The sequence below is a fragment of the Oryzias latipes genome, chromosome 14 (assembly GCF_053564925.1).
Source record: "Oryzias latipes strain Hd-rR chromosome 14, Olatipes_Hd-rR_3.1".
Lineage (NCBI taxonomy): Eukaryota > Metazoa > Chordata > Actinopteri > Beloniformes > Adrianichthyidae > Oryzias > Oryzias latipes.
In genome coordinates, this window is record NC_136250.1 from 10,997,322 (window position 1) to 11,025,000 (window position 27,679).

The 27,679-nt window shown below is 39.4% G+C and overlaps 3 protein-coding genes across 32 annotated transcripts in view; 2 read left to right on the plus strand and 1 right to left on the minus strand.

Moving 5' to 3' along the window:
• nbeaa (neurobeachin a) overlaps positions 1-8,887 on the plus strand; it is a 101,152-nt gene extending 92,265 nt beyond the window's left edge. For 19 of the 29 annotated variants that reach the window (XM_078930762.1, XM_078930769.1, XM_078930775.1 and 16 more), the window contains 14 exons: positions 1,125-1,237; positions 1,354-1,494; positions 1,576-1,695; positions 2,010-2,162; positions 2,698-2,862; positions 2,963-3,052; positions 3,555-3,747; positions 4,882-4,953; positions 5,036-5,191; positions 5,585-5,755; positions 5,863-5,964; positions 6,084-6,280; positions 6,354-6,505; positions 7,300-8,887. In XM_078930762.1, the coding sequence (XP_078786888.1) occupies positions 1,125-1,237; positions 1,354-1,494; positions 1,576-1,695; positions 2,010-2,162; positions 2,698-2,862; positions 2,963-3,052; positions 3,555-3,747; positions 4,882-4,953; positions 5,036-5,191; positions 5,585-5,755; positions 5,863-5,964; positions 6,084-6,280; positions 6,354-6,505; positions 7,300-7,390 (1,916 nt within the window). In that variant the 3' untranslated portion in view covers positions 7,391-8,887. The remainder of the gene's footprint in view (positions 1-1,124; positions 1,238-1,353; positions 1,495-1,575; positions 1,696-2,009; positions 2,163-2,697; positions 2,863-2,962; positions 3,053-3,554; positions 3,748-4,881; positions 4,954-5,035; positions 5,192-5,584; positions 5,756-5,862; positions 5,965-6,083; positions 6,281-6,353; positions 6,506-7,299) is intronic. The other 10 variants (XM_078930759.1, XM_011483297.3, XM_078930766.1 and 7 more) reach the window with 2 other exon arrangements.
• Positions 8,888-9,321: 434 nt separating this feature from the next.
• ccna1 (cyclin A1) overlaps positions 9,322-27,679 on the plus strand; it is a 36,663-nt gene continuing 18,305 nt past the window's right edge. Inside the window, exon 1 of the mRNA XM_011483305.4 lies at positions 9,322-9,497. Coding sequence (XP_011481607.1) covers positions 9,492-9,497 — 6 coding nt within the window. The 5' untranslated portion in view covers positions 9,322-9,491. The remainder of the gene's footprint in view (positions 9,498-27,679) is intronic.
• LOC101166651 (serine-rich and transmembrane domain-containing protein 1) lies at positions 10,454-25,188 on the minus strand. Of its 2 annotated transcripts, none has more exons than XM_078930778.1 (2): positions 25,050-25,188; positions 10,454-12,323 (listed from the first exon to the last, which is right to left on the minus strand). In XM_078930778.1, the coding sequence occupies exon 2, from the start codon at positions 12,316-12,318 to the stop codon at positions 11,977-11,979; it is 342 nt and encodes a 113-aa protein (XP_078786904.1). In that variant the 5' UTR covers positions 12,319-12,323; positions 25,050-25,188; the 3' UTR covers positions 10,454-11,976. The 2 variants fall into 2 exon arrangements, with proteins under 2 accessions (XP_078786904.1, XP_078786905.1); XM_078930779.1 differs by lacking the exon at positions 25,050-25,188 and adding an exon at positions 17,007-17,145.

Genomic DNA, 27,679 nt, shown 5'->3' on the forward strand with positions numbered 1-27,679 from the left:
GTGTGGCTGAAAGGTGGAAATATTATTGAAAATGTGAGATTACAGAAAATGAAAGATTAAAGTGGAGATAAATCTGTCTGCACTTGTAGAAGCCTCCCACATCTTATCAACCTAAGAAAAAATTCTTATTATTTTCACCTCAATAGAAACTACAATAAAAGTAGGGAGAGAATTTAGAAAGACTATTAAAAAACCTTTTAAAGTTTATATATTGTTCATGAGAATTACACCAACACACTGGTGTATACTGTTGATTTTTTCAAGTTACAAATCTTGGACATTTTTTATGTTTAAATGAAAGAAAATCACAAGCATCATAAAACTATGATGCTTGTGATGAAAATTAGTATGTAAATTAGGTAAATATATAAAATCTTCAGGACAGAGTTAGGGCCGCAGTGGCTCAGGCGGTAGAGCAGGTCGTCCAATGACCGAAGGGTTGCTGGTTCGATCCCTGCTGCTCCCCCAGCTGTCGTTGTGTCCTTGGGCAAGACACTTCACCCTCCTTGCCTCCAGTGTGGCTCCACTGGTGTGTGAATCCGTATGAATGATCCCGGTGATGGTCAGAGGGGCCGTGGGCGTGAACTGGCAGCCACGCCTCTGTCAGTCTGCCCCAGGGCAGCTGTGGCTACAACAGTAGCTTATCATGATCAAGTATGAATGAGGAGTGAATGAATAATGGACAAATTTTAAGCGCTTTGAGCACCTAGCAAAAGCACAGATAAATGTAATCCATTTTTATTATTGAGTCCCTATGACGTGCCTGTGTCTCACCCAATTCAGCCTTGGGTGTTGTATAGGTGTTCACCATGACCTGTCACCCCCAGCATTGCCCATAGGAAAATAATGTGCATGAGCATTTTTGCTCTTTGGGTTTGCAGAAGGGTCCTCTATAACCTTTTGCATTGAAGTGCTTGTCCAAGTAGCTCACACAGTTCTATCCTCCATTGAGGATTTTAGTATTTTTCTGCTGACGCATAAATATTAAGTAAATTAAGCATAAACTCAGATTTCTGAGTATTTTCTTATTCGAATCATTGGGAATCTTTAGAGGATATATTTCTCATATTTTCATACTGTGTCCGACTGTTGTTACATGTGTGTGTTCATGTTTGACCCCGCAGGGAGGACCTACAACGACCTGAACCAGTACCCAGTCTTTCCCTGGGTCCTGACCAACTACGACTCAGAGGAGATCGACCTCACTCTGCCTGGTAACTTCAGAGACCTTTCCAAGGTAAGAGCATGCGTCTTGACCAGACAAAATGAGGTGGTTTTGTACGACACAGAGACCATCCACATAGTTCTACCTCAAGTCGGAGATGCGTTATAAGAGATTTCACTACTTTTCAGCCAATCGGTGCCCTGAATCCCAAGAGAGCAGCGTTCTACGCTGAGCACTATGAGTCTTGGGACGATGACAGCACGCCCCCTCATCACTACACGACCCTATACTCCACTGCTCATTCCACGCTGATGTGGATGCTCAGAATAGTAAGTGATCATTTATCCCGCTTATGAGCTGGAACACTCAGGAAAGTGACTGCATCCATGTGTGGGACTGTCTGCCTGCAGGAGCCCTTCACCACATTTTTCCTTAACGCCAACGACGCGAAGTTTGACCATCCGGAGAGATCCTTTTCTGGTATCGGCCGCGCTTGGAGGAACTGCCAGAGGGACACTGCTGATGTGAAGGTAACCAGTCCTGACTGGATAAACTGGTAGCCAGGAGAAACACAAAAGCAATCAAAGTCACACATGTATAAACTTTCATTTATAAACCATGTTTTTGAAGATAGAAAAGTTTGCCTTTCACTTTAGATGTTTAAAAAAAAGCTATGGACACTTTCTGAAGCTCAAGAAGAAAAAAACTGAGAACTGGACTGAGAATAATGATAACAAAACATTGGCCTTCCTTGTTTGTGTGCCAGCTTTAAAAATCCCAAACTGCAGCGGACATTCAACATTTTGAAGTGAAATAATCTATTTGTTCCCGTCATATCAAACAGGAGCTGATCCCAGAGTTCTACTACCTCCCAGAAATGTTTGTCAACAGTAACGAGTTTGAACTGGGCTTGAGAGATGATGGAATTTCTGTGTGCGACGTGGAGCTTCCCATTTGGGCCAAGAAACCTGAAGACTTTGTTCGAATTAATCGCATGGTGAGACTGAGAAAAACCGTTCCAAGACCCACCCCAATCATCTTTTGATGTGGTCTTTTATGTGGGATTTTGCAGGTTTTAGCATTTTCTAGGTCATAGGCTCTGCAGAGCGGCAGTAGCTCAGGAGAAGGTGACCCCTGAAATTTACTTCTGCCCCACCTTCAAAATTAGAGCTCTCTGTTTACAAGCTCTCCCGCTAGCTTACAGCCCTGGCAAGAAATATTGGAGCTCTCCAGCTGCACAGCTTTGATCCAGATGCCAGCTCAGGCGAACATGGATCTAGTCTAACATATTTTCTAACTACGTTCTTTTTCCAGTGGCATTTTTTTTGTCTGCTCCTGTTTCACCATTATTTGAAAAAAGAAATACTCTGAAATGCAATTTTAAGCTGATAAATGTCTTCCATCATGATAAAAATACCACCAGAACCAAAAGAAAAGCACCAAAAACATGATTTTCCTTGAAGAGGGTCTTTAAGGTCATCATGGCGGAAATCTGACATGGACCCTTTTCTTTATTTTTTTATTTTTTCCAGGCGCTGGAGAGTGAGTTTGTGTCATGCCAGCTTCACCAGTGGATTGACCTGATATTTGGTTACAAGCAGCGAGGTCCAGAGGCAGTCCGGGCTCTGAACGTCTTCAATTTTATGTGCTATGAGGGCGCTGTCAACTTAGACAACCTGGAGGCCGTGCAGCGGGAGGTACTTTTCCACAACAAGACATTTTGGGGTCAAAAATACTACAACAAAACTCTGCATTTGGTTTCTTTCTTTTGCTAAACTGCTTTGTTTTCTCCTGCAGACAGTTGAAAACCAGATTCAAGATTGCGGTCAGGTCCCCTCACAGCTGCTGATTGAGCCACACCCACCTCGCTCTTCAGCCATGCATCTGGTGAGGATAACACAGCCACTCAGCCCATTTAATGCTTATCTAAAATAATCTTCCAAAAAAAACAAAACTGGAAGCCTTTTTTTCATTTTTAAGTATCAATTTTTTTTAAATGAGGGCTAGTCACCATATGGCTCCTAAATGTGCCTAAATTTAGATTTTATTACATGAAGTTGTATGTAAGGATGTTGTTTTCAGCCTGTTTGTCCTCCATGCTACCCCGAGCAGCTCAAGGCCTCAGTGTCTCTGTATCAGAGCTCTCCATGTCAACCCAAACCCATCAGTCCAGAACCACGAAAAACCTCCTAGTTCTTAAGCCACCCTCAGTGTGTGCACCTGCTCTGACCCTGTGCTCCCACTAATGTACCTTCTACCTTCCCTTCCTCTTTCCCATCCGTTCTGTCTCTCCCCTCCTCCTCCCTTTCACCCTTCCTCTTTGCTGTGTCCTCCTCTTTCCTCCTCTTTCCTCCTCTGTCCTTCTCTCCTTCTCTGTCTGTCTCACCAGTGTTTCCTTCCCCAGAGCCCCCTGATGTTTAAGGATCAGATGCAGCAGGACGTCATCATGGTGCTCAAGTTCCCCTCCAACTCCCCGGTGACTCATGTTGCTGCCAACACGCTGCCGCACCTCAGCATACCGGCGGCCGTCACCGTCACGTGCAGCCGGCTGTTTGCCGTCAACCGCTGGCACAACACCGTCGGTGAGCATTCGGGGCATGTTGGGGCACATCTGACGACTCTTTTAACTAATTATACAGGGTTTATCGCAGGGCTAACCCACAAAGTAGGATTACAGATGTTTAAAGGCGGTAAAAACCCTCGCTAAACCCTTTAATCAGGAAGACATATACATTTTCACACTTTTCTCTCTTTCATACAAAAGTTTCAACTTTTGTAGAAAATTAAGTCCAGTTTATGGAGTAAAAAAGATCTTATCCCGATCCAAGATTTATGGCAAACTGAACGCATTCTGTTCAGGAGAGACAGTGAAGGTAATATAACCGTTCGGCCTGGAACTCCCGCTCTGGGTCCTTTAGACTAGGTAACGTCACACTACGGTAGCCCCACTTGGAAAAACTTCGTACGTTGAGATCTGCTCGGGCTCTATAAATTTCCATTTCACGTTCCCTTTTGTTACCTAAAGTTATTTTCCCTCATAATTTGTGTCTGACAAATTTCTTTGTAATTTTTATAAAGAGATTTTGCCACAATCCGCTTGTTATTCCAGTTTAAGTTCAGCCATGGCTGAAAATGTTGTTAGCATGGCTAAATGTTGTTCTTCCGGGTCCGTTCTGCCAATTCAATAATAATCATAACAATAATAAAGGCATGTTCAGAAGACAATTTTGCTCAATGTCGGAGCTCTGTTTATTTACAACAGACTTCATAATATCTTCTTCTATGGTAGTATCATAATTTGTCCAGACCAATCACTATCTGACGCGTCATCGGACCACCGGACAGCCAATCACATAATGTGACGTCAGCTTTAGTCCCAGGACCCTGAACGGAAGTTCCTGTTATGGTACCTACCACGGCACAGAGAAAATAATTGACAAAGTCAACAGCCAATCTGGACGCAGAACTAATGCACTTAAAAAAAATTTAAATTCAACGAGACTGCGAAAAGTAAACTGAGATATCGTGAGGGAACACTGTACTAATACGTATAATAGTAAAATAATAATCTAATTATGAAATATTCTTGCATTTAAGTTAACAGTCAAAATCTTCCTCATTCTTGGTAGATTTATGCAAAAATAATCTTTAGATAACTGGTAAATGACAAAATTCATTTATTATGTCGTTGATCCCTCTAATATTTGTCTCCTCAGGCCTCCGTGGAGCTCCGGGATACTCCCTAGAGCAGGCTCATCATCTACCCATCGAGATGGACCCGCTCATAGGTCTGTCTGTCTGCAGCACACTTTAATAGTCTGTCCATTTCACCTTTGCAATGCATTTAAAACCTTTTTTTCTTTGATGCAGCAAACAACTCAGGCGTAAACAAGCGTCAGATCACCGACTTGGTGGATCAGAGCATCCAGATTAACACTCACTGCTTCGTGGTTACCGCTGACAACCGTTACATCTTGGTCTGCGGCTTCTGGGACAAAAGCTTCCGAGTTTACTCGACTGAAACAGGTTTGTTTTACATTTATCATTCGAGAACTTTGTTGCAGGTAATTATTTTTTTGAAGTATATTTTCTTACAGACCCACTCTGTTCATTTTTTGATCTATTTCAAAAGCGTACCCAGTGGTCTTTTCATTATGATGATGTGATTTGAATAAAAGAATACTCCAAAATGCAACTTTAGGCCTAATTTTCTTTAGATTAATGTCCATCATCTAAAAAAAGCCGTAAGAACATGTTTAAAAACACCAAAAAAAACATTTTCATCGGTGTGGGTTTTCAAGGAAAGTGCTGACTTCTCCCAGAACTTTCCATTTTCATGGAAGTTTAGCTGAGGGACATCAAAAGGATCAGCTGAGGCCTCTCTGCCACTGATGTTGACTTCAATCTCCGTCTCCACAGGAAAGCTGACCCAGATCGTTTTTGGCCACTGGGACGTGGTGACGTGTCTGGCTCGGTCAGAGTCCTACATCGGAGGAGACTGTTACATCGTGTCGGGCTCCAGAGACGCCACTCTCCTTCTGTGGTACTGGAGCGGACGGCACCATATTATAGGGGACAATCCCAACAACAGTGAGTGTTATCACAGTGGAAATGTAAAAAAATGAAAATAAATAGACAGCTTTAGAGGGTTTAAAGTACGGTACACTGAGACGCATGGGGATTTTGTCTTTCTATAGGTGACTATCCTGCTCCCAGAGCAGTGCTGACAGGACACGACCACGAGGTGGTGTGTGTGTCTGTGTGTGCGGAGCTGGGGTTGGTTATCAGTGGAGCCAAAGGTTAGTGTTGTTTTTTTAGAAATAGCAGATGAATGAAACTCCAATCTGCCACAAAGCAAATGATCTCTGAGGAAAATAAAGGAATTCAATGTTGTCTTTGGTGTGTTTCTGCTCTTCAGAAGGCCCGTGCCTCGTCCACACCATCACTGGGGACCTGCTTCGGGCTCTGGAGGGTCCGGAGCTGTGCCAGCGACCTCGCCTCATCTCGGTGTCCAGTGAGGGACACTGCATCATCTACTATGAGAGGGGTCGATTCTGCAACTTCAGCATAAACGGAAAACTGCTGGCACAGATGGAAGTCAATGATTCCACACGGGTAAATCTGATAGATTTCACACAGTTCATGTTGGCATGGGGTAATATTTAAATAGTCCTCCTTCTCTCCTCAGGCCATCTTGTTGAGCAGCGATGGGCAAAACTTAGTGACCGGAGGTGATAATGGAGTTGTGGAGGTGTGGCAGGCGTGCGACTTCAAACAGCTTTATATTTATCCAGGCTGTGACGCCGGCATCCGCGCCATGGACCTTTCGCACGACCAGAGGTAAAAGAGATTATTGTGGAGCCATTATTTCCAGAAAATGGGACGTTCTCAAATTTTCACGGTTTCAGAAAATAAACAGCAACTTTCAGTCGTGTCTCCTAGCAACAGATTGTATTTTTCTAAATCAAGGAAGTCCCGTTGTAATTAGGTGAGATTCTCATTCCACTGTGAGTGCCCATGGCTCATGTGGACAGAGCATTAAATTGCATTTTGTTAATGGGATGACTTTAATCTGCAAGGCCACAGGTGATGGTGGATGTTGCCTAGCAACTTGAGCTGCTTAGGCTAAATTTAAAGTCCCACCCCAATCATGATTTCGGCCATTTCAATAGTTGTCCCCAGTGGTTTTTTATTCATTATTATGTCATTTTTGGCCAAAATCAAAAGTCCTGTGTCCTTTTCTAGGACACAGTTTCTACAGAGCGGCAGTAGTTCATTAGAAATTCACTTCTGACTGTTGACGCAGCCCCCACCCCCTTCCTAACTTCCCTGCTGTCGAGCGGAGCAGAGATGTGTATTTTGTGTCACAAATACAATCTTTTGGAAACTACATTTTTCCATGATTCACAAAGATTTGAATGAAGAAATACTCAGAAATGCAATTCTGAGCTTGATTTTGTTTAGATATGTCCTCCATCACCAGAAAAATGCTACAAGTACGTGTAAATAACACCAAAAACCATCTTCATTGGACTGAGCCTTTAATTAATAATATTCCCCAAAAAAACTCCTAAAATGAACCTTTTTTTGTGCTGAAACTCTGCATGCCTGTTGTGACCTCCTGTTCTCTGCAGGACTTTGATCACTGGGATGGCCTCTGGAAGCATCGTGGCATTTAACATAGACTTCAACCGCTGGCACTATGAACACCAGAACAGGTACTGAGGTGGACTGCGAGAGGAAGAGGAGGACCGTGGAGAGAAAATAAGAAGCGATACATTTGGATGTGTATCTGCAACGTGGAGGAACCACAGGTGCTGAGACAGAGAATTAAAAACAACAAAAAAATGAAACAAAAAAACAACAAGAGAACTAGACCCGAGGCTCTACACTTGCTGCTTTGAGGCGGAGAGCTCGCTGGTGGAAACGACTTCCTCTGTGCAAACATGTATGTAAATGCACATGAAAACCCACAGACATCATACCCAGAAGAGACGCACCAAACCCGGCTAATACAGTAGGATTGCCGTGTGGGGGGGGGGCGGGGCAAAGAGCAAGTCTTAGCAGATCGTGCAGAGCTGGACCCCCCTGGTACCACTCACAGGACAGGCGGACTGAAACTTAGTCTTTTCCTAATTTATTTTGCAAACATTTTCTTCCAGGCTTAATTTAGGAGGTAATTCTTAAAATGTTGATTCATCTGAAACAATAGAAAGGACATAAATGAGCACCCCCCGCCATCCAAAAACCGGTGCCATTGGCTCGATTTTAAATTCACCTTTGACAAATGTTTGCTGCTGGTGTTGATTTTGCTGTTTTATCTGCCTGAGTTCATGTTCAGTTTACCAACAGCAAGGGTTCGATCTGATTTCCATGTAAATACGACTCTGCTTCCTTTAGAGTCACTCTTTCACAACACCAACTGTGCTTCTCACCTTTAATTTATTAATGATTTGCTGTATGTAAAATACTGTGTAATAATTATGGAAGGGTTTGAAAAGATGGACCGGCTTGGAGAACGGCGATTGGGAGATTTAGAGGCGTTCCCGCCGGCGTCACCGAGGACGACAAACACAACTCTGACATGATTTCCTTTGTATATTTGGTGATTGTTTTGTCAAATATGTACATACAGTTTTCGTTCAGGCTTGGCAGGAGATTCAACTGAAGAAGACCGAAAGAAAACCTTCACACTTAACCCACATTTGTTTAAGATTTGAAGAAGAAAAAAAAGATCAAATCAATGTCAAAGTTTGTTTTGTATTTGCACTTTGCACCAATCACATATCATTATTTATTAGCTTGGTTCTTTCTGGTCGGCCGCCCTTTTTTGTTTCGGTCCATCTTTTCGTTTTTTTTCCTTCTGGATTATTTGTGCATTAATGTGTGTATTTAAGACGTGTGATTCTCAGTTTTACAACATCCCAGCTGTAAGCAATATCATGATTTTTGTAGCTGTTAGAGGCTGGTGGGAGCAGACAAAAGGCAGGCTGACATCTAGGGTGTTCTGTATGTGTGAAGCCATCTCGATCAAACGCGCACATGCACATACTCAATCCACAGGTTCAACTTACTTATCCAAAAAAAAAAAAAAGGTTAAATATTTTTGGATCTATGAAACCCTAAAAAAAACTATTGTATTCATGTTTTATTGCAAAGATGTAAATTATGACATGCGTGAGTTGGAAAAAAAATCATAAGAAAAATAAAATATGCAAAGAATTTGAGGTCTGGGATTTTTTTATTAATGTGCATTTTTTGTCATATTTATATAAATGCAAGGGTTTTGCTTGAAAATACTGTTTTCATAATACTTAAATAAACTAAAAAAATCTAGTATTTAGTTCAAAAGTCACTGGCCCTACTTTAATGGATAAATTTAATTGTTTTTAATGCGCAAAAAAGTAAAAACATATTTAACTTTATGTATAACTTTAGGCCTCACATTCATCTGTTTACGAAAAAAGGTAAGGATGAAATCTATGCATTCATTCATTTGCTGAACCCACCTAACCCCATTGGAGGGTTGAAATTGATGTACAACCAAATGTAATGTATAATTGCAGACAGGTGCAGTCATTTAACTCCTGATAAATCAATGAGCAGGAGCTCTTTTTTAAATAGGCTATATGTTTACACTTATTAGATCAGTTCTTGGAATTCTTTTAATTTTTATGATAGAAGAAGAATAACTGAAGTTATTAACTTTCTTAAATATGAAATAAGACACAAATTTGTTCCACTCAATGACCCGAGAGACTTTTATTCTGAAAGGAGTGACTGCTTGTAAGCCGCAATAAGGAGCAGCTTTGATTGGAATAAAAGCATGCAGGTACGTGCTTTAACAATGTTTTTTTATCTATATGTCACCAAAAAAAAATATACAGCCATGTTTGAAATGTATTTCTATTTTTAAAATGTCAACAGAAACTGTGATTGGAAGTGCGTCTCCGCGCTTTAGAACGCATTGATCGCTCCGCGCTCTGCGGCTGAAAATAGGGCCCCTTGCCCGTCCTGCGTCCCTCATTATCGACAGACTTCACCACGTGATTGAAGGACGTTAAATATAGAAACTCGGATCCAATTTTATGTGATTTATATATAATCTACTTAAGGTAGAAAACGACATCAAATGCGTAACTTTCCTCTTTCCGTGCTGTCACCCATGGTTTTCCCCGAAATTGGGTCTATAATTGTGGCATAAACACAAACGCACAAGCTGTGAATTATGATCCAGTTGGGAATAATCTGATCTGAGAATTACCAAGAAAACTACAGTATTTCCAGGTTTCAGTTTACTGTGAAGCCGAAATCTCACAGTAGCTCCACATGATCTGCTTTCTGATTGGCTGACCCACACTGTTTATGAATGTTTGCATATTCATTTCTCATTAATCATTTATGAACCGGCGCAGGAAGAAACGTAAAGGAGGAGAATAACACACGCGCCTTTTACGCACAGCTGACCAGAGGTTTGTATTTTAAGGGACTGTAGTGTATAGCAAAAGACGGGCTATTGGGGATGACGTCATCAAGGAGTTGTAAAAGGGCGAGAGGGAAATAAAAGCATGGTGACTGCTATCCAGAGTCCGGTGAATAATTCAGAGTGAATTTAAAGGAGAAACACTACAGGGACGCATGCGTGTGAATATATGAAGAACATTTCCAGTAAACAAGACGAATCTTAAGCAGGATGGGGTAAAAAAACAAAAAAGGGATGTCTTAATTCTAGAAACTCTTAATAGCAAGAGAAAAAAAAAGGGAAAATAATTTAAAAAAAAAGATGCATTTGTAAGCTGCTGAGTCTTGATTTTATTTATTAGTTTTTGTTTTCTCTTGATTATGTCATATCCACTTCAATATATTCTTTTTTTTATTACAGTATATCAATTTCATGAAAGGCATGTATGTATGTATGTTTGTTCTTCGCATTCTTTTTGGACAGTCTCTAATCTCACGACTTGACCAACAAACAAACTCTTGACTTTGAACCAGCTTTATTGTCCTCTTTAAATGTAAGCATGTGTTTGCTTTTTTGATTTAAAAACCATGTTTGCAAAGTGAAAAAATGACCAAAAAAACAGCAATTATAATGGGGCTGCAGCAAAAAATGGTCTAAATATGCTTAACTTGTACTTTAGCGTGTTTACATGCGCTACAATATTTTCAGTTGGATCCCTTTTTGTGTGATTTGCTGTTTTTGAATGAGAGCATTGACACACTCCTCCCTTTTAATATAGGAAGAAAACATAAAATAAAGTTCAATATTGTATAATGAAGACTTATTCGTTATCTACTCTATTAAAAATGGACCATAGGGATTAGTTTCCGACATGATTTTTACAGGCTTTTAGGGGGGTGTTTAATAAAACGTGTTTTTATCCAAAAGCGGGGTTACTTGCTGGGTTTGTTTTTGCTTGTTGCTTACATGGTTGTTTTCAATACGCAAAATAATTTTATAAAAAAAATGTGAATGAAGTGAAAGGAATTGGCTCAAAATTCAGTGCATAATGTCACACTAGCTCCAACGACGCTGAAGTGAAGCACAAATGAAGGGAAATCTTTTCTATTGCGACGGCGTCCTGGAATACAGATGAGGCTGACAGCTGCGCAAGATTCTCCTCCGTCTTTGGTCTCTATGGAGACGGGGATCGAGAGCTTTGTGGGCAGACAGGCTGGACAGAGTTGCGTTGCTAGACCTGTCTGGCAGGACTAGAATCATCTTGTAGTATTTGTCTCTTTTGAGCTGAAGTGTCTGCAAGATGCGAAGCTCTATGCATTTTGTCAGTTTCTTATAACTGCAGTTGTGTCATCTCCATCTGAACACATCTTTACATTTTCAATGCCATCTTTTGCTTTAACTGAATAACCGGTAGAAATGCTCACATTTCTCTATAAAGCAGGCATCTCTAATGTCCTTTTAATGGGGGTTTTGCGATGTTTTCTACAGACTTCACTGGTTAAATCTCATTTAAAAAAACTGGAATATCTTGAAAAGAAAATGACGTTATATTTTACATTTATCTTGGGGAAAAATGTTTACTTTTATAGATGGTTAAATTAAGATAAAGTAGTCCTTTCGCCCATCATTTAATAAGCCAGTGCCCTGGAAGTCTGCACAGAGACTGACAGAAGGTAGGATCATCCATGCATGAAGTTTAAAGACATTCTGTCTGCACATTTTTTTTATGCTGCCTATTAATGACATATGAAGTCCTTGTGTCCAAGTCCTGGGATGTGCACGTGCTCATGCACAGATGAAAGCAGAAAAACACTGGAGTCTGTACTGCATGAGTTCTCAACCATCTCCCTCAGGCAGAAATGGTGGATATGGTAGACCTCTGGGACGAAATGCTACAGATCTCCATGTTTGTGAAAGAACTGCCTCCCTCGCTGCTGCAGTCTGGGATAGAGGATGAAGAGGAAATGATGTTCTTTAGCCTGTGGAGGGAGATGATGAGTAGCGTCAGCAGGAACGCCAGCAGGCCGAGGAACAGCCACACGTACACGTAGAGGTTGCTCTGGCGCCCCAACGAGGAGGCAGCAGCAGACGTGGAGGGTAAAATTGGGGAAAAACGGAGGAAAGTCCCGTTGTTTATTGGAGTGATTGCAGTCTCATTATGCTCCTCTGGCAGGAAGTCCATCCCAGACATCCTGTCTGCAGCACAGAAACAAAAAGTAAAAAACCAGTGAGAAACAGCAGACCCTAAAAAAAGTTTGACATTAATCATTTAAAATACCTGAAGGGGAAAGTTCTTTGAGAGTTGCCAAAGATTTAAAATGTCCTTTCAGGACACTTCTTGAGTGTGGCAGTTATTTGCTGACAGAAGGGCTTCTAACCAAAAGCTCCAAACTGCCTTAAAGTGAAAACTAAATGGAGAGAAAAATGCAGTCCCACTCTTGATTTTTGAGTCAGGAGTTTGATTCTAAAAGAAGACCAGACTTTATTCAAGAAAATAGTTTTTTTTCTTCTTCTCTTTCAGGGAGATCTTGAAACCTTAAGATGGCGTGGCTGTGGTGCAGAGGTAGGGCGGTCGACCTTGCATTGGAAATTCACAGGTTCGGTTCCCGCCCTGACCACCCACCTGTCAAAGTTTCTTTGGACAAGACACTAAACTCCACATTTCTCCTGTTGGCTATAGGTTGCTGCCAACAGGGGAGCCACCAAGCGTGTGAATTTGTGTGTACATATGAGGGAATGAAACATGCATAGTGCAAGTATATTCAATTTACATTTTAAAAAAGCAACGAAAGAAAAATCACGAAGTGAATTTTTTTAAAGCTTTATTACTGACTGGAAAAATTCCACTCAAGTCATAAAAATTTTCAAATATGACTTGATGAAATATTTCAGAATTACAAGAGATTTTTTTTTTACATGTAAATGTATTTAAATAGCAGCAAATCAATAAATTTCATGAAATATGGGCAATCCAAAGGGATTTCTGGAAATAACATTGTCCAAAACTCCATAGTATAAGTGAAACTCATTTAAAAGCAATGCATTTTTTATTGTAAATTAGAATCTTTACAGATGCCTCAATGCAAATATTCAGCATGTTTGTTTTTAGAATAATACGTCAGAGAGAAATGTTTTAGAGATAACATTATCAAGATCCACAAATTCTGTCCGCCATAAACTAGACTAGCATGAACAGCAGGGGGAGCACTTGTCTTATTCAAACTGCAGGCTTTCTTGCCCGAAGCATCTCTTACTCATGAACTAAAGCGTTCTTATTTTATGAAATTAAAATCATTATATTCACAGAGACAATTGAAAGCTAAAACTTCTTTTACTGTATAATAGGACTGTTAATGAAAACCCATTACAAACGAATGCAAGGCTCCAGAGCCACTAGAAGATGGGGAGGAAGTGTGAATATCGGGGAGGCATCCTTAAATCTTTGTGCTGACGAGAAAAAAAAGGAGGAAAAAGAAAGCCAGAGAGTGATTGGTTGAGACCAGTCTCATGTCTCGGCTTGATCTGTGACAGCTGAAAGAGACACTTCAAAGGGAGGAAAAATGACTATGACCACAATGAAAGCAAAAGGTCAGCACACACTTTTCATCTCACAGCTCACTTTGCTCTCATCTGCCAGCTCTGCCCTCTTTTTTTTCCCCCTCTCCATTATTCATTTCACCATGCCCCAAATACATGCAAGGCCACTTGTGTGATTTTTGGTGGAGAGCTTATTCGCAACGTCCAAACCATTTTGAACAGCATGTGTGGCCGATATTAGGCAGTCCTCTCAGTATTGCTTTAGAGTGTAATGGTAGAAACAGATGAGAAACTAACCTGACAGAAGTTGTACTGTATAAGGTCATTTTTTAAAGTGGGCTGTGTTTTCAAATTTTTTTTTTTTTTTTTTTTGGAATTCTGTTTTTTTTGCAGAGAAGTTCATCATAATGATTTTGTTGTTGTTGTAGAAAGCTGTAATAATATTCAATTGGATTTTAGACTGTGGTTTGTTTGCAACTTTTATAAATGTATTTGAAAAACAACAATACTTGTCAAGTATTTAGTCATTATTTTGCCAATTTTGTGCTTGTTGCTAGTTTGTGGATTTGAGCAGCTGTTATCTGATTCAACATCTAATTCTAAATCTGAAACATGCCCGTTTTTGATGAATCAGTGACAAATCCATCCATCTTTATTGTTTTTCTAAAGAATTCCTTTGAATTTTTTTTATTTTTTGAAATGGTTTATTTCAAGCAATCAAAGACAAGAATAATTCACACAAAGAATTATTCAAAGATGTATCAAACTTGGAATAATTCTTAAATTAAGTTAATTTCAATAGCTGAGGAATTAGATTTATAAGTAAGGTTGGGAAAAGTATGGAAGCTGCAAATGGCCTACCTTGCTTCTTTTTGGCTTGTTTTTTGGTTATAACGACATCTACTTTGATGCCATCACGAGAAAATAAATGTTATGTTGTGAAAACAAGATGACAAAGAATATACTTTGTTTTTCATTTTTCTGCAATCTACAGCCAAACAGAGCTATTTGTTGACCAGAAGAACTTATCAGTTTCTAGTTAATGACTTCAGCCGTGGTCTAACTCGGGCAGAGATTGTGCTGATGTTGTCGGTCATAAACAACGTCCAAATCAGTCATCATTATTTGAAGAGAAGCATACAGCTGCACAGGCGGCTGCAGTTCAGTGATCCTGCAGTTGTCAATTGATGAGTGGACCAGGCTGTCTACATGGTTACAGAACGATGCACAATTGTTTTTGTCCATGTCAACAAGCAGATGTACGGTGATCACCAATGAAAATTTTCCAATTTTCATGCTACCAGGAAATAGTATCTTGTGGTCTCGTTATCACCAGGAAACAATAGATTTCCTCATCATGAGAAAAATGGAAAATAAAAAAGCAATGTAGACATTTGGTGGCTTCTGAACAAAAAAATAAAGAATATTAGCATAAAAACAGTGTAAAACTCACTTTTGGCTGCTGAGTTTTAATAGTTTGTTTCAAAACAGGGCTGCCAAAAGCAGTAAATTCATGGATAGAAACTCAAAAATGAACTTCAAAAGAGCTTTAAAGTTTAAACAAACAAAAAAATTACAAAATAAAAACTAAAAATAATAAACCCAAAGACTTGAATGATATAAATAAACGGCAACGGCTGGTCTGATTGCAAACTTAACCTGGTGTTCCCCACACAGGGTAAGCCTAACCCTAACCCTTAAGCAAAAAGTTTAACTGGAACTGTACTTTAATATTTTATGTATCAGTGTTTAAAAATTGTACAAATAATTTCATCATTGGACTTTTATGGCGTTCAATGAATGATTTTTGTTCACTCCAAAATGCTTTTAATCTGAAAGTAAGAGGAAGCACAGAAGTACAATGTGTTTTTTATCTGAGAAAACAAATCCATTTAGTTAAGTGTGTGTTATTTAGTCATGTTTAGAAAAGTTTTTTTTTTTAAAACGCATAAATAACTAATTTTGTCGTAATTATTTAAGTAAAAAAATTAACTGACTACGGAGTCCTATCTGACTGAAATTCCTTTTGTTTGATAAATGAAGTCAGACACTAAGTAGCTCAGTAAAAGTTTGGCTAAAAGTGATAACTTTTTACAATACAGTTAATATATTGCATGTCAGTGCAGTTCTGTTACAGAACTATTAATAAAAGATTATTACTTTAGATATCCATTTTGTTTTTTTCATATTAAAGTGAGTTAAAACCCATGAAAACAGCTACACTTACAAAGAAAAATCCCAAATCTGTTTTTGCTCCTACTTTTTGTAACTTCTTTAGATGTTAATATGCGTGTGAGAGCAACAGTCCCATGCATACAAAGCACCTTTAGTTTGCCTATAACAAGCAAAGCTGCTGTAGTGCCAAATAATATCTGATCAATGAGTGTCAATGAAAATCTGACTTTTCAGGATGGGGGCTTAAAAACAAACTAAGAATTTGTAAAAAAAATTAGAAATCCATTAACAGTAAAGGTTTAAACAACATTTTGAGCAGTCACTCTAATGTTGTGTTCCATTTGTGCTCAAAGACTGCTTTGTCCATCCAGTCGGCTTAAGTTAAGTGGGCATGAATTGGACTGATGTGAAAACAGATCTGTGAAATCTGCTCTTTGTTTTTATAATGCCTCGCTGGAGGGCACTTCTACAGGCCCCACTTCTACCAAGTGGTGTATTTCCACAGTTTCTGGTGGCTCACATTATTTAGGTATTGCTCTTGATAGATGATGCTGAATGCTACAGTATGTCAATGACGGAAATATTTATGATGTGATTGTTGCTCTGGGCATTTTAATAGAATGTTTATTTCATTTTTTATTTTTTTTTACATTCTCTTCAGACTAGATCAGTTTTTTGCAAGAGTCTTAGGTGAACCTGATCTACAGTACTTTCATTAAATTATTTTATTTTATTTTACTTTTAGAGAAAAGCAAATGTTAGTTTTTGGATTTACAGATTTAGCAAATTTAACTCAGTAGATGCATGAGCTTCTGAAGCATATTTTTGGTTTGTTACAACAGACTGAGCATATGATTTCATAATTACATTAAATGATCAAATTTCATTACATGATGAAATATTATGGCAAAATTAATTATCTCTGTAATCCGTTTAAGCCAGATATTCTCAGCTCTCTGAGCTGGAGGAATGCTTTAGCCAGTGTTGTTTACTGACTTAGTTTTCTTATTTGTTCTTGAAATTCTTCACCCCTGAAATTCATTTATTGCTCAGAACTCAACATTTTGTTGTATTAAAGCTTCCTGCTGGTATTATGCACCTGCAGTAGATGAACAGACTGGGAATTTGGTCTGTCATGCATCCTCCCAGCAGCATCATCTGACTCACTTGGGGCTTTGGATGCTGGCCCTCCGCCTCTCTTTCATTGGTTTTAAAGCTCTCACAATATCATCTTGCAGCTCCATCCTGAAACAGTCAGGATTGGACACAGGCTCATCATCTGAGCGGGAATTTGTGGCTGTATTTGGTGCTGTAGATAAAAAAAAAAAAAAAAAACTTTCTTCACTCAGAATGCTTTTAAAATCACGGCTTGGTACACATATTACTGAGAACAACTTTAAGTTTTACGATTAGTTAGGAGCATGTCTAGTAGCTATTGCTTCATGCCAAATAACTTTCAGTTCAAAATATGTCTATGAAGACTCTCATTCATCCAGGTTGATTCCATATTTATATATATGTAAATATCTCAGGCCTGTCTGAAAAATTAAAAAGGATTTTCCGACAACATTACATCCCATTTCATCTCAAACCTGGTAATACTCTTAGACAAAAACTGGTTCATCCTAAGGACAAAATTCCCAGCTACAAGCAGAGCAATGTTGTGTACTCTATCCACTGCAAAGAGAACTGCAATGAACAGTACATAGGAGAAACCAAACAACCCCTACACAAACGGCTTCACCAACATCGCAGAGCCAACCCAAGTGGACCTGAGTCTGCAGTGCACCTCCACCTGAAGGCCACAAACCACTCATTCAAGGACAGTAAATTCCAAATTCTAGCCAGAGAGAAAGGATGGTTTGAGCGAGGAGTGAAAGCAGCCATCTTTGACAAGAAGGATAAACCTTCTCTTAATAAGAATGGTGGTCAAAGGTTTATTCTTCCATCCATCTACAGTGTTCCGAAACCCAAACAAACCAAACCAGTTCTGCCTGGGTCGGTAACAGCTGAAAGAGATGACCAGTTTGGGGAGGGAGTCACTGGCTCCCCAACCCCCAGCTGAGGACAAAGGACTCTTAACGACCGGAAAACATGTAGTCTAAGTAGACAATACAATCCAGTTTCAGGTCTGACTCCTCCCCCATGAGTGCATATAAATACCAGTTCTTTTACCAGCTATTTCAGAATTGACAAAGCAGGTGAAACATCTTCAACTTTAAGAACTAAGTCCAGATGACAACCTTTAAACCTACTACTATGATTTCAGTTCAGAAGACGCACAAACGTCATCAGTCAATCAGCAATGTCCCTTACCTTTTCCGGTTTCTTTTTTGTAACATTTCATTTTGGTTTCTGCAGCATTACTTGTGTTTTTCGAAATACTTTTTTTTTTCACAGACTCCGGAAAAGGTAGGTACAATGGGACATGGGTGAATTTAGTATATAAACAAATTACAGACATGACTTTCAAAAAGACCCGATTCACTGTTATCAATTTAGACAATCCTTTCCCCAGTTTACTTCAGTTGAAGTCCCTTAGCTGTTTTCCTCAGCAATCCTCCTCTTTTATGTCTCTCTCTGGATTGTTCATTTGACAAGAGCTTTGGTCTCTTTAATTTCCAGCCTTAACTACCTTTAGGGAGACTTGCAGCCTAATGAGGATGAATGTGTCTGGAGTCTCTCTTTCTGGGACTGAAGGCTGCGTCTGCCCTGACTGTTTTCTTTATCAAACGCCCCTGAGGTCATCCTAGCAGCGTTAGGCTGGGCTCATGATCACTTTTTATTCTTTCTTTCTCTCCACACTCTTCTTGGAGTGAAATAATTCACATCCGCAGAATGGACACAGTCCTCTCCTCCAAAGACTTACTTCGGGCAAACTGTTTCTTTTCTTTCTTTCTTTTTCGATATCTGGTTTCTGGGCTCAGCCCGTCCTCAGTGTCATTTCTTTTAATTTCTTAGTTTATTCATATTTTATACATTTGAATCCTGGTTCATTTATATCATAACAATGAAATGTATTAACAAGCACTTATTTTGCATTTAATTTGTCTTTAATGTCATTTCAATGTCATTTCTAAGGTGGTTTGACTGGCTGTATTTCAAATTTGTTGGTTGTATTTTCCCACAGCCTTCAGCTTTTGCATCTTCTCTGACACGTTTTTATCTCTTAACCACCGTCCTGGTCCTCCATCAGACTCTCTCTACTGATTTGTAGGTTGGTGTCCTTGATTATGTGTTGTTTTGGGAATCTGCGATAAAGCTTGTTCATTGGAGCTGAAGTGGTGATAATTGTGCTTAATGATGCTTTTTGTATCCAGGCAACGACGTATGCTCCATTCTTTTTCAAGCTAATCTACTTTAAAAGGGCAAGCCATGCAGTCCCACAGAGTCTGAAGAGGTTAGGCATGGACGTGCATTCACAGACCCGCCTACACAGGATAAATGCTGGCTGTTAATTTCCTTAGGAGTCGCTGCAAATGCAAGAACGCAAAAAAGGTTAAGCAAAGGGGGCTGATTGGAAAATATAGTTCTATATTTTGGACCAATTTTCTCTGCTTTTATACTGAAAACAAAATCAACATTCAATATTTTAACAAAAAAGTGAAAATGGAATTAATAAACAATATAAATACTTTGATATATACAAGTACATTTTCCCTTTCTCTATGAAGATGAGTTAAAAGTTGAACATTTTAGTTTAGCTTATCACTAAGGTACTTTTTGCAGTAATATCTTGTATCAAAGAAAGTTTCTGCAACCTAAAAGTCTTTAGGTACCTTAAGGTTCAAGTTAGGTCACTCTATTTTTTTTTAAGATGGCCTTTTTTAGCATTAATTTTTTGAGAATCTGTTAGTTTTCTCCGCAAATAGTTAAAAACATAAACCTTTCATTCTCAGAAATTGTGTTGGACCAGAAACTTAAGAGAAAATGAGAAGGAGAGAGTAAGATGTTAGAAGAAGTTGGAAGATAGATGATGATTTAAAAGTAGGAGGGGGTAGAATTATAAAAATAGGTAACAAGTTCCTGGTGGTTTGTCACTATTACTGCCAGGTGTCAGTCAAAGGGGCAGGGCCTGTCCACAGGCACACTCAAATATTACAAACAAACCCGTTTGCACCAAAAACCTTCACACCTACATGTCAACATGTAAACAATACGAAAAAGGCTTTTAATGAAAGCAGCTTTTTTTTAAATAATTATTAGTCTATTCCAGGATTGTTGGGGTCAGAAGATTGTCTTAAAAAATCCTGCAAAGAGCTACAGAAATAAGTCAAGCTTACACTCCGAGGATTTCAGAGCTGTTCCCTCGGGCTGACATTGTAATGTGACGAGAAACACAACAGAGACAGCCATTCCTCCATTCCTTCAGCTAGTGGTGTCTGACAGTATATTTGTTGCCAGATTCAGGATCAGGATTCCCATGTCCCACAAGAATTCTAATATTTCTTTCACAATTTTCTCTTTAGGACCAACTAGAAAAAAAATTGTTGTTTGGGATTAACCCAGAGTTTTCTCTCTAATTCCAAAGAGGAATGCAGCCAGCATTATGGACTTTTTGGTTAGCCAGCTACACATGAGCCAAGACAGGAGAACATTTAAATCTGCACCACAGACGATCAGAAGTATTACTGTCTCAGGAACAGTTTCTTATTTACAGTGGTGGACAAAATTGTTGGTACCCCTCAGGTAAAGAAAGAAAGTCCACAATGCCCACTGAAATGACTTGAAACGTTCAAAAGTAACAATAAATTAAAATTTATTGAAAATTAAATGATCAAAAACAGCCATTCCTTTTGAGTTGTTTATTAGCAGAATTATTTAAAAAAAAAACAACTAATGAAATAGGGCTGGACACAAATGATGGTACCCATAACTTAATATTTTGTTGCACAACCTTTTGAAGCAATCACTGCAATGAAACGGTTTCTGTATTTCTCAATGAGCCTTCTGCACCTGTCTACAGGTATTTTGGCCCACTCCTCATGAGCAAACTCCAGTTGTCTCAGGTTTGACGGATGTCTTCTCCAAATGGCATGTTTCAGCTCCTTCCACAGATGTTCAATGGGATTCAGATCTGGGCTCATAGAAGGCCACTTCAGAATAGTCCAATGCTTTTCTCTTAGCCATTCTTGGGTGTTTTTGGCTGTGTGTTTTGGATCGTTGTCCTGTTGGAAGACCCATGACCTGCGACTGAGACCAAGCTTTCTGACACTAGGCAGCACATTTCTATCCAGAATGCCTTGATAATCTTGAGATTTCATTTGACCTTGCACAACTTCAAGACACCCTGTACCAGATGCAGCAAAGCAGCCCCAAAACAGAACTGAGCCTCCTCCATGTTTCACAGTAGGGACAGTGTTCTTTTCGTTCTATGCTTCATTTTTGAGTCTACCAACATAGAGCTGATGTGCCTTACCAAAAAGTTCCAGTTTTGTCTCATCTGTCCAAAGGACATTTTCCCAGAAGCTTTGTGGCTTGTTAACATGCATTTTTGCAAATTCCAGTCTGGCTTTTTTATGATTTCCTTTCAACAGTGGTGTCCTCCTTGGTCGTCTCTCATGAAGTCCACTGTGGCTCAAACAACAACGAATGGTGCGATCTGACACTGATGTACCTTGATTTATGAGTTGACCTTTAATGTCTTAAAAGGTTGTTCTGAGCTCTTTGGATACAGTTCCAACTATCTCCTCACTTTGTCATCAATTTTCCTCTTCCGGCCACGTCCAGGGAGGTTGGCTACCGTCCAGTGGGTCTTAAACTTCTGAACAATATGTGCCACTGTCGTCACAGGAACTTCAAGCTGCTTAGAGATGGTTTTATACTTTACCTTTACGATGTTTGTCTATAATTTTGTTTCTAATGTCCTGGGACAATTTTCTCCTTGGCTTTCTGTTGTCAATGTTCAGCGTGGTTCACACCTTTTCACCAAACAGCAACGTGACTATTTGTCTCCCTTTACATAGGCAGACATTGAACGTTTCAAGTCATTTCAGTGAGCATTGTGGACTTTCTTTCTTTAACTTAGAGGTACCAACAATTTTGTCCACCCCTGTAAATAATTCCCATCTTCTGTGTTAATAGAATGCAGAAGTTCGTGTTTCATTTGAAGCCCTGACCTGACCTTTAGTACAATTTCTCAATTCTACATAAATTTAAACTTAACTTTTGTTCTTTGGTGGTTAAAAAAACTAAGGTCGGTTAAAATTAATTTGACAATTTGGATTATTGTCTCGTTTAATGCATAGTCTAATACCTTTGCAAAAAAAAAAGAATTGTTGCATATAAAAGAGAACCAAATACACGTATTTAATAGAAAAGGGATTTTATCCAACTTTTACATATTCATTAATTTCTTCCTCTAGTCTTCTAATAAAAGTGAACTATTTAAACTACATTTTTAACCGATTGGTACTTGCACAATCTAAATTTTAGATTAGTACAATCTGTGTTTTCTCTACCTCTATCATCAGAAAAATCCCACAAGAACAAATCAAAAACACCAAAAACCCATTTTCATTAGACTGTCTTTAATACTGTGCTAAAAATTGAATTATGCTTTAAATCTTTGCGTAATTATTTATCATCTTCAAATATGGATATTTTTTATTTCAAATTGATTCTTTATATGATGTAGGTTTACATAGATGAGTTTAAAATCAAAGGTTTTTTAAAGTAAGTGTGAGGTAAAGTATTGTCATGTCAACATTGAGTCCAGATTTGACATGAGTTCGTTCCTTTCACTTTCGCAGCATTCTCCTGAGGCTTTCTGTGGAAAACAGTTAAAACAGTCAGTAAGAATCCACAAACTGCTGCTGCCTGCTCTTCTCATTGTCACTCCCATCAGAGCAAATCCATTTAGCCTCAGCTCTGATCTTTGACCTTTTTTTTTTTTTTTTTTTTTTTTTTTTAAACATCGTCTCTGCTCGGACAGACTGAGCTGAACATGTCTGGACTTTCCATAAAGTAATTAACATATTTAGGAGCTCCTAAAACACGCCACTTTCAGATTTAAACATTTCAGACGGTTCTGCCAGTCAGTCGTCTCTTTCTCTTATTTCCTTTTCCTTTAAGCCTCCCAGCCTGCAGCTCATCAGTGGTTTCTTAAGGGAGAGCTCTTCTCTTTCAGTGTCAGATGTGCCTCCTTTTTTTAAGGTTATTTCTCTGTTGGCACTGGCTTCTGCTCTGTCAAGTGCTGTAAAATTTTTTTACATAACCTTGGCTGTCTACTTGACATTCTGACAACCTGCCTCCCTCAAACAAATCTTCCTGCACGAGTCATTCAGCTTTGCTCTCCTTTTAAAGTTACCTTTGCTCCTTCCTACCGAGTCGAGTGCACACTTTGTCAGCTACCTTTTTACAGCCGATGACAGCAGCCTTTCACTTTTGGCCTGATCAAACTTTACCTTGATCTGTACAGTCAGCCCTCAAATCGCCACCCTGCGCTCTGCCTGTGAGGTTCGTTCAGTGCACTTCCTCCTTTGACATTTTACCACTTCTATCTGCCCACTTTTTTCCATGCACTTCCTACTCTAATCTGATTTTATTTCTATTTATGATAAATCTATACAGTTATTTGTTTCTTTGGTGCGTAACCAATTGACGTATATTGATATACGTATGCATCAAACCACTTTGGCTCTAAAATTACCGCAATTTAGCATCTACAGGAAAGCAAGAAGTGACATTTTATTTCAGAAGTTAAAACGTGCACAAAATCATGATTCGCTGAAATGTTGTTTGTGTTTATTTGTCAGATCAGGGATTAAAAAACAAAAAAAACTCTTTGATTACTCTGACTCTAAATCTAAAATTGTAGAAAGTTAACAATAAAAGCACAAAATGCATTGAGGTACTGTCGTCTTTTACAACGGTTGTTCTCTGCAATTCATGAATTATGGATTACAGGATCCCTGTGTTGCAAAATGTCATGGCCCTTGTTGTCCTTGGAGCATTTACATGTGCACACTTTTTCCCACTGTCATCAAACTACATGTCTGAACAAAAGGGAAAAATAATAATAAATCCAGGGATGATTAGCTCAAAGAGCGGGAGATTAAAGTAGGCCAATTTTCAAACAAACAGCTGGAACTCTGAGCCAGATCAGCTGAAAAACAGACCAAACCCTGTGAATTTCAAGTGTTGGCTGCAGCCCGGAATACCACAGATAACCCTCACAGAGGTCGCACATATGCAGAAATGATGAAAGCATGAAGAAAGTTCTGGGATCAATGTGGTCATTGTCTGTGCAATCTCACTTCACCTCTCCAAGACGTCTCTTCTTCTGCACAGATGACTATTAATGCTGACTGAATTCAGAACCTGAAATCAAATTACGACCCTTTCTTATCAAAAACTCCAAGAACATGTGAGCTGACAGTTATAGGGAGGGTGTTTTCTGAGTCCCTCAGATATTTATAACATTTTTAGGTTTCAAAAGCCTGATTCTGAAGAAGCTTTTTGACAAGTTTTGGAAAAAGGCTTATTAAAAATGACAAGGAGGTAACATGAGCTGAAAGCCACAGTGACAAACATCGCTCACAGCTCCTGGATGCGAGTCCAGCAGAAGGTATTTGAGGCTTTTTTGGCCAGTGGCCAGTGTGGCTAATGAGCTTTATTGCTTTGATGTTTGAGTGTCTTGGAGTGTGTGTGCGTGCTTGTTAGCTCAACCCCCTGGTGAAGGGTTATTTTGCACTTTTTTTTTCCCAATATCTGTTAATAACCCCCTTTTCAGAGGAGGGCAGATATTAATTAATAACACGGACACAGCCTCCAATTCTTTTTACTTTATTTTTGATAAATCCAAAGTGTCTATCAGTCTCAAAAAAAAGTCTAGATTTGATCTTCTTTGAACATTTTTTACTCCCCCCCCCCCCCCCCCAATTTTCTCTCTTGAAAGGATTTTTCCTCCTTTTTCTCCAAACAACTCAGCAAAAAAAACTAACTTTTTTCACATTTTGATAAATGGATGCAAATGTAAAAATTTTGCATCATAGATATAATCTTTTTTTGTGGGGTGCTGTGACTCCAATTCCTTTTCACACAGCACAAAGTTGCAAACACCTGGAAATAATATCTCTTTGTATTCAACAGGACTTTTCCTGTTTCATGGCAGATTCAAACTCTCCCCTGTTCCATTTTTCCACTTACAAAAGCAATCCATACATGTTACATTGAAAAAAAAAAAGAAGAAATCAAACTCTTACAGACCTTAAATGTGTGAGGCAGCTGCTCCTTGGTCACTTTGTGCAGAAATCCATCCTGTGTTTATCTTTGCAGCCGACTCAACCAGCTCCGCTGCCCCAGATATCCTCCTCCCTTCGCTTTCTCTCCGTCTGCCTCCCTGTCATTCAGTGACACACACAAAAACCCTCTACAGCTGGAGAAGACTCTCTCAGATGTGGGTTCTTCCTGCGACTGGATACCCACACAGAAACGACACGCGGGGGAGGCTTTGGTTAATGAATTATTATGTTGTTCCTTAATGGGTAAAGAGGAGAGACGAGGGGGTTGTAGTACTCATTTCGATCCCATTCACTCCCCCCCTTTGTATTCTTCCTCTTCTCTCCTCTGCTTGCTCATCAGATTCAGTGATGAGCACATCAACAGTCAAATCTATTCCTCTGGGTCACATCTGTGCTCCTTTTCAAAGAGAACGCAGTCCTCATGGCCGGACATCACTGGCATACAAATTGCAGAGTTAGTAGACAAACAGCCATATTAGTCCTGGGATAAACCATACGATAACTCTGTTTATGTTATCAGGCATTAAACCTCAGTTGCTCTTGTTTACACGTCGGGACACTGCTGGTATAATCCAGTGGTGAGCAAAAACCAGCCGATCAAACTGACCCTAAACTGATAAGAGGAATAAAAGAAAAGGGCATCTTAGACAGAAAAAAGTCTCAGTTTCTTCTCTTCACACGTCTTTTTAAAGCTCTTATCTTCTATTTTTCACTCCCCTCCCTTCTCCTCTCTCTGATTCCCCCTTTCATTAGCCATTTCTGTCTGTTAAAAGCACAGCTCTCATTGAAACGGGTCCACAGAAGAATAGAATGAAATGTGATTATTATTTGAAAATGCTTTACAAACTGTCTTCTTTTGCTGAAATGGAGACCGTTCCATTGTCAAAAGCTTTTCAGTTTTTCAGCACAAAGGGGCTGTGGTTTTGTCTCGCTTCGGGAACGGTATCAAGAGATTTGGATTTATTGGGACAAGTTTTAGAAATAGAAGTCTGCGGGCTTAACAGAATGTGTTTAGACAAAAGGGATAGCAGTCTGAAATCCTGTCCCAAGATTCCTCTGTCTTTCAGAGGAGAAGGGCTTTGTAGTTCAATCATGTTCTGCAGGACACGTGCTGTCATGCGATTCCACCACTTCACATGGCATTTTCCTTTTTCTCCACCCCTATAGGACACAAGTTCTTTGGTCCACTGCATTCTAGTCTTAGTCAGGAAGTCAATATTCTAATCATACAACACTGGAAAAAAATCATTTTGAGTCTGGTATTTGGCTGACCTGTATTTTTGCAGGGTGCCACTGTTGTATACTGTGTAATCTTTTCTTTTTAAGTAACTATGCTCTAGCTAAAAATGTAGCTACGATGGGAACCATGCCAGGGGGTCTTATTGTGCCGGTCCCAAGCCTGAATAAATACACAAGGTTGTGTCACAAAGGGCATCCGACGTGAAATTTTTGCCACGCTAAATATGCGCATCAGACCTATGAAAGCTGGTGTTCAGGAAGAGGATGCATAAGACTGGGTTAGATGGACTGAAGGAAAGGAATAGGAAAATGCCTTAGCTAAAAAAAAAGAAAGGAAAAAAAGCACAAGATGCACAGTGGAAGACAGGTACTTGATCCCTTGCCGATTTTGTTGGTTTCCCCAAGAAGAAAAAATAAATTAACAGTCTGTCATCCTAATGGTAATCAAGTTATCGACATTGAAGAATGTATATACATTTATTTGCATTACATTGAGATAAATAGGTATTTGAACCCTCTTGCCAGAAAGTACTTTGTGGCAAAACCCTTATCATCAATCTTAGGAGGAATTTTGGTCCACTCTTCTTTGCAAATGATTTCTAAATCATTCAGATTTGGTTGCGGTTGCTTGGAAAGTCTGAGCTGTAACTCTCTCTATAGATTCTATAGACTCTCTCTACAGGATTGAGGTCCGGAGACTGCCCGGGCCGCTCCATGACCTTGATGTGCTGCTTCTTTAGTCAATTCTTGGTTGCCTTGGCTGTTTAATTTGGGTCATTATCCAATGGGAAGACCAACCTATGACCCATTTTAAGCCTCCTGGCTTAAGGAGGGAAGTAGGTTCTCACCCAGGATTCGATGGTACATTGCCCTGCCCATCCTCCCATCCACACAGTGAAGTAGCCCTGTGCAAAAAAAAAAACACTCCCAAAGCAAAATGTTTCCACCTCCATACTTGGCAGTAGGGATGGTGTTCTTGAGGTCATAGGCAGCGTTTCTCTTCCTGTAAACACAGCGGGTTGAGTTGATGCCAAAGAGCTCCATGGTGGTCTGATCTGACCATAGCTCCTTCTCCCAATCACTCTATAAATCATGAAGCTGTTCATTGGTAAACTTGAGGCAGGCCTGCACATTTGCCTTTTTTAGCAAAGGGACTTTACAAGATGTTAAATCATTGCGGTGTAAAGTATTACTGTGGTTTTCTTGGTGACTGTGGTTCCAGCTGCTTTGACAACATCAACTAACTCCTGCTGTGTTGTTTTAGGCCTATTTGTCAATGTTCTAATGATCATGGAAACCCCACAAGGTCAGCTCTTGTTTGGACCCCCAGACCTATAGTTGGATTGATGATCATAT

What these genes read in the sequence shown, in the direction of transcription:
- LOC101166651 (XM_078930778.1), bottom strand. Translation starts at nt 12,318, where the DNA reads ATGTCTGGGATGGACTTCCTGCCAGAGGAGCATAATGAGACTGCAATC.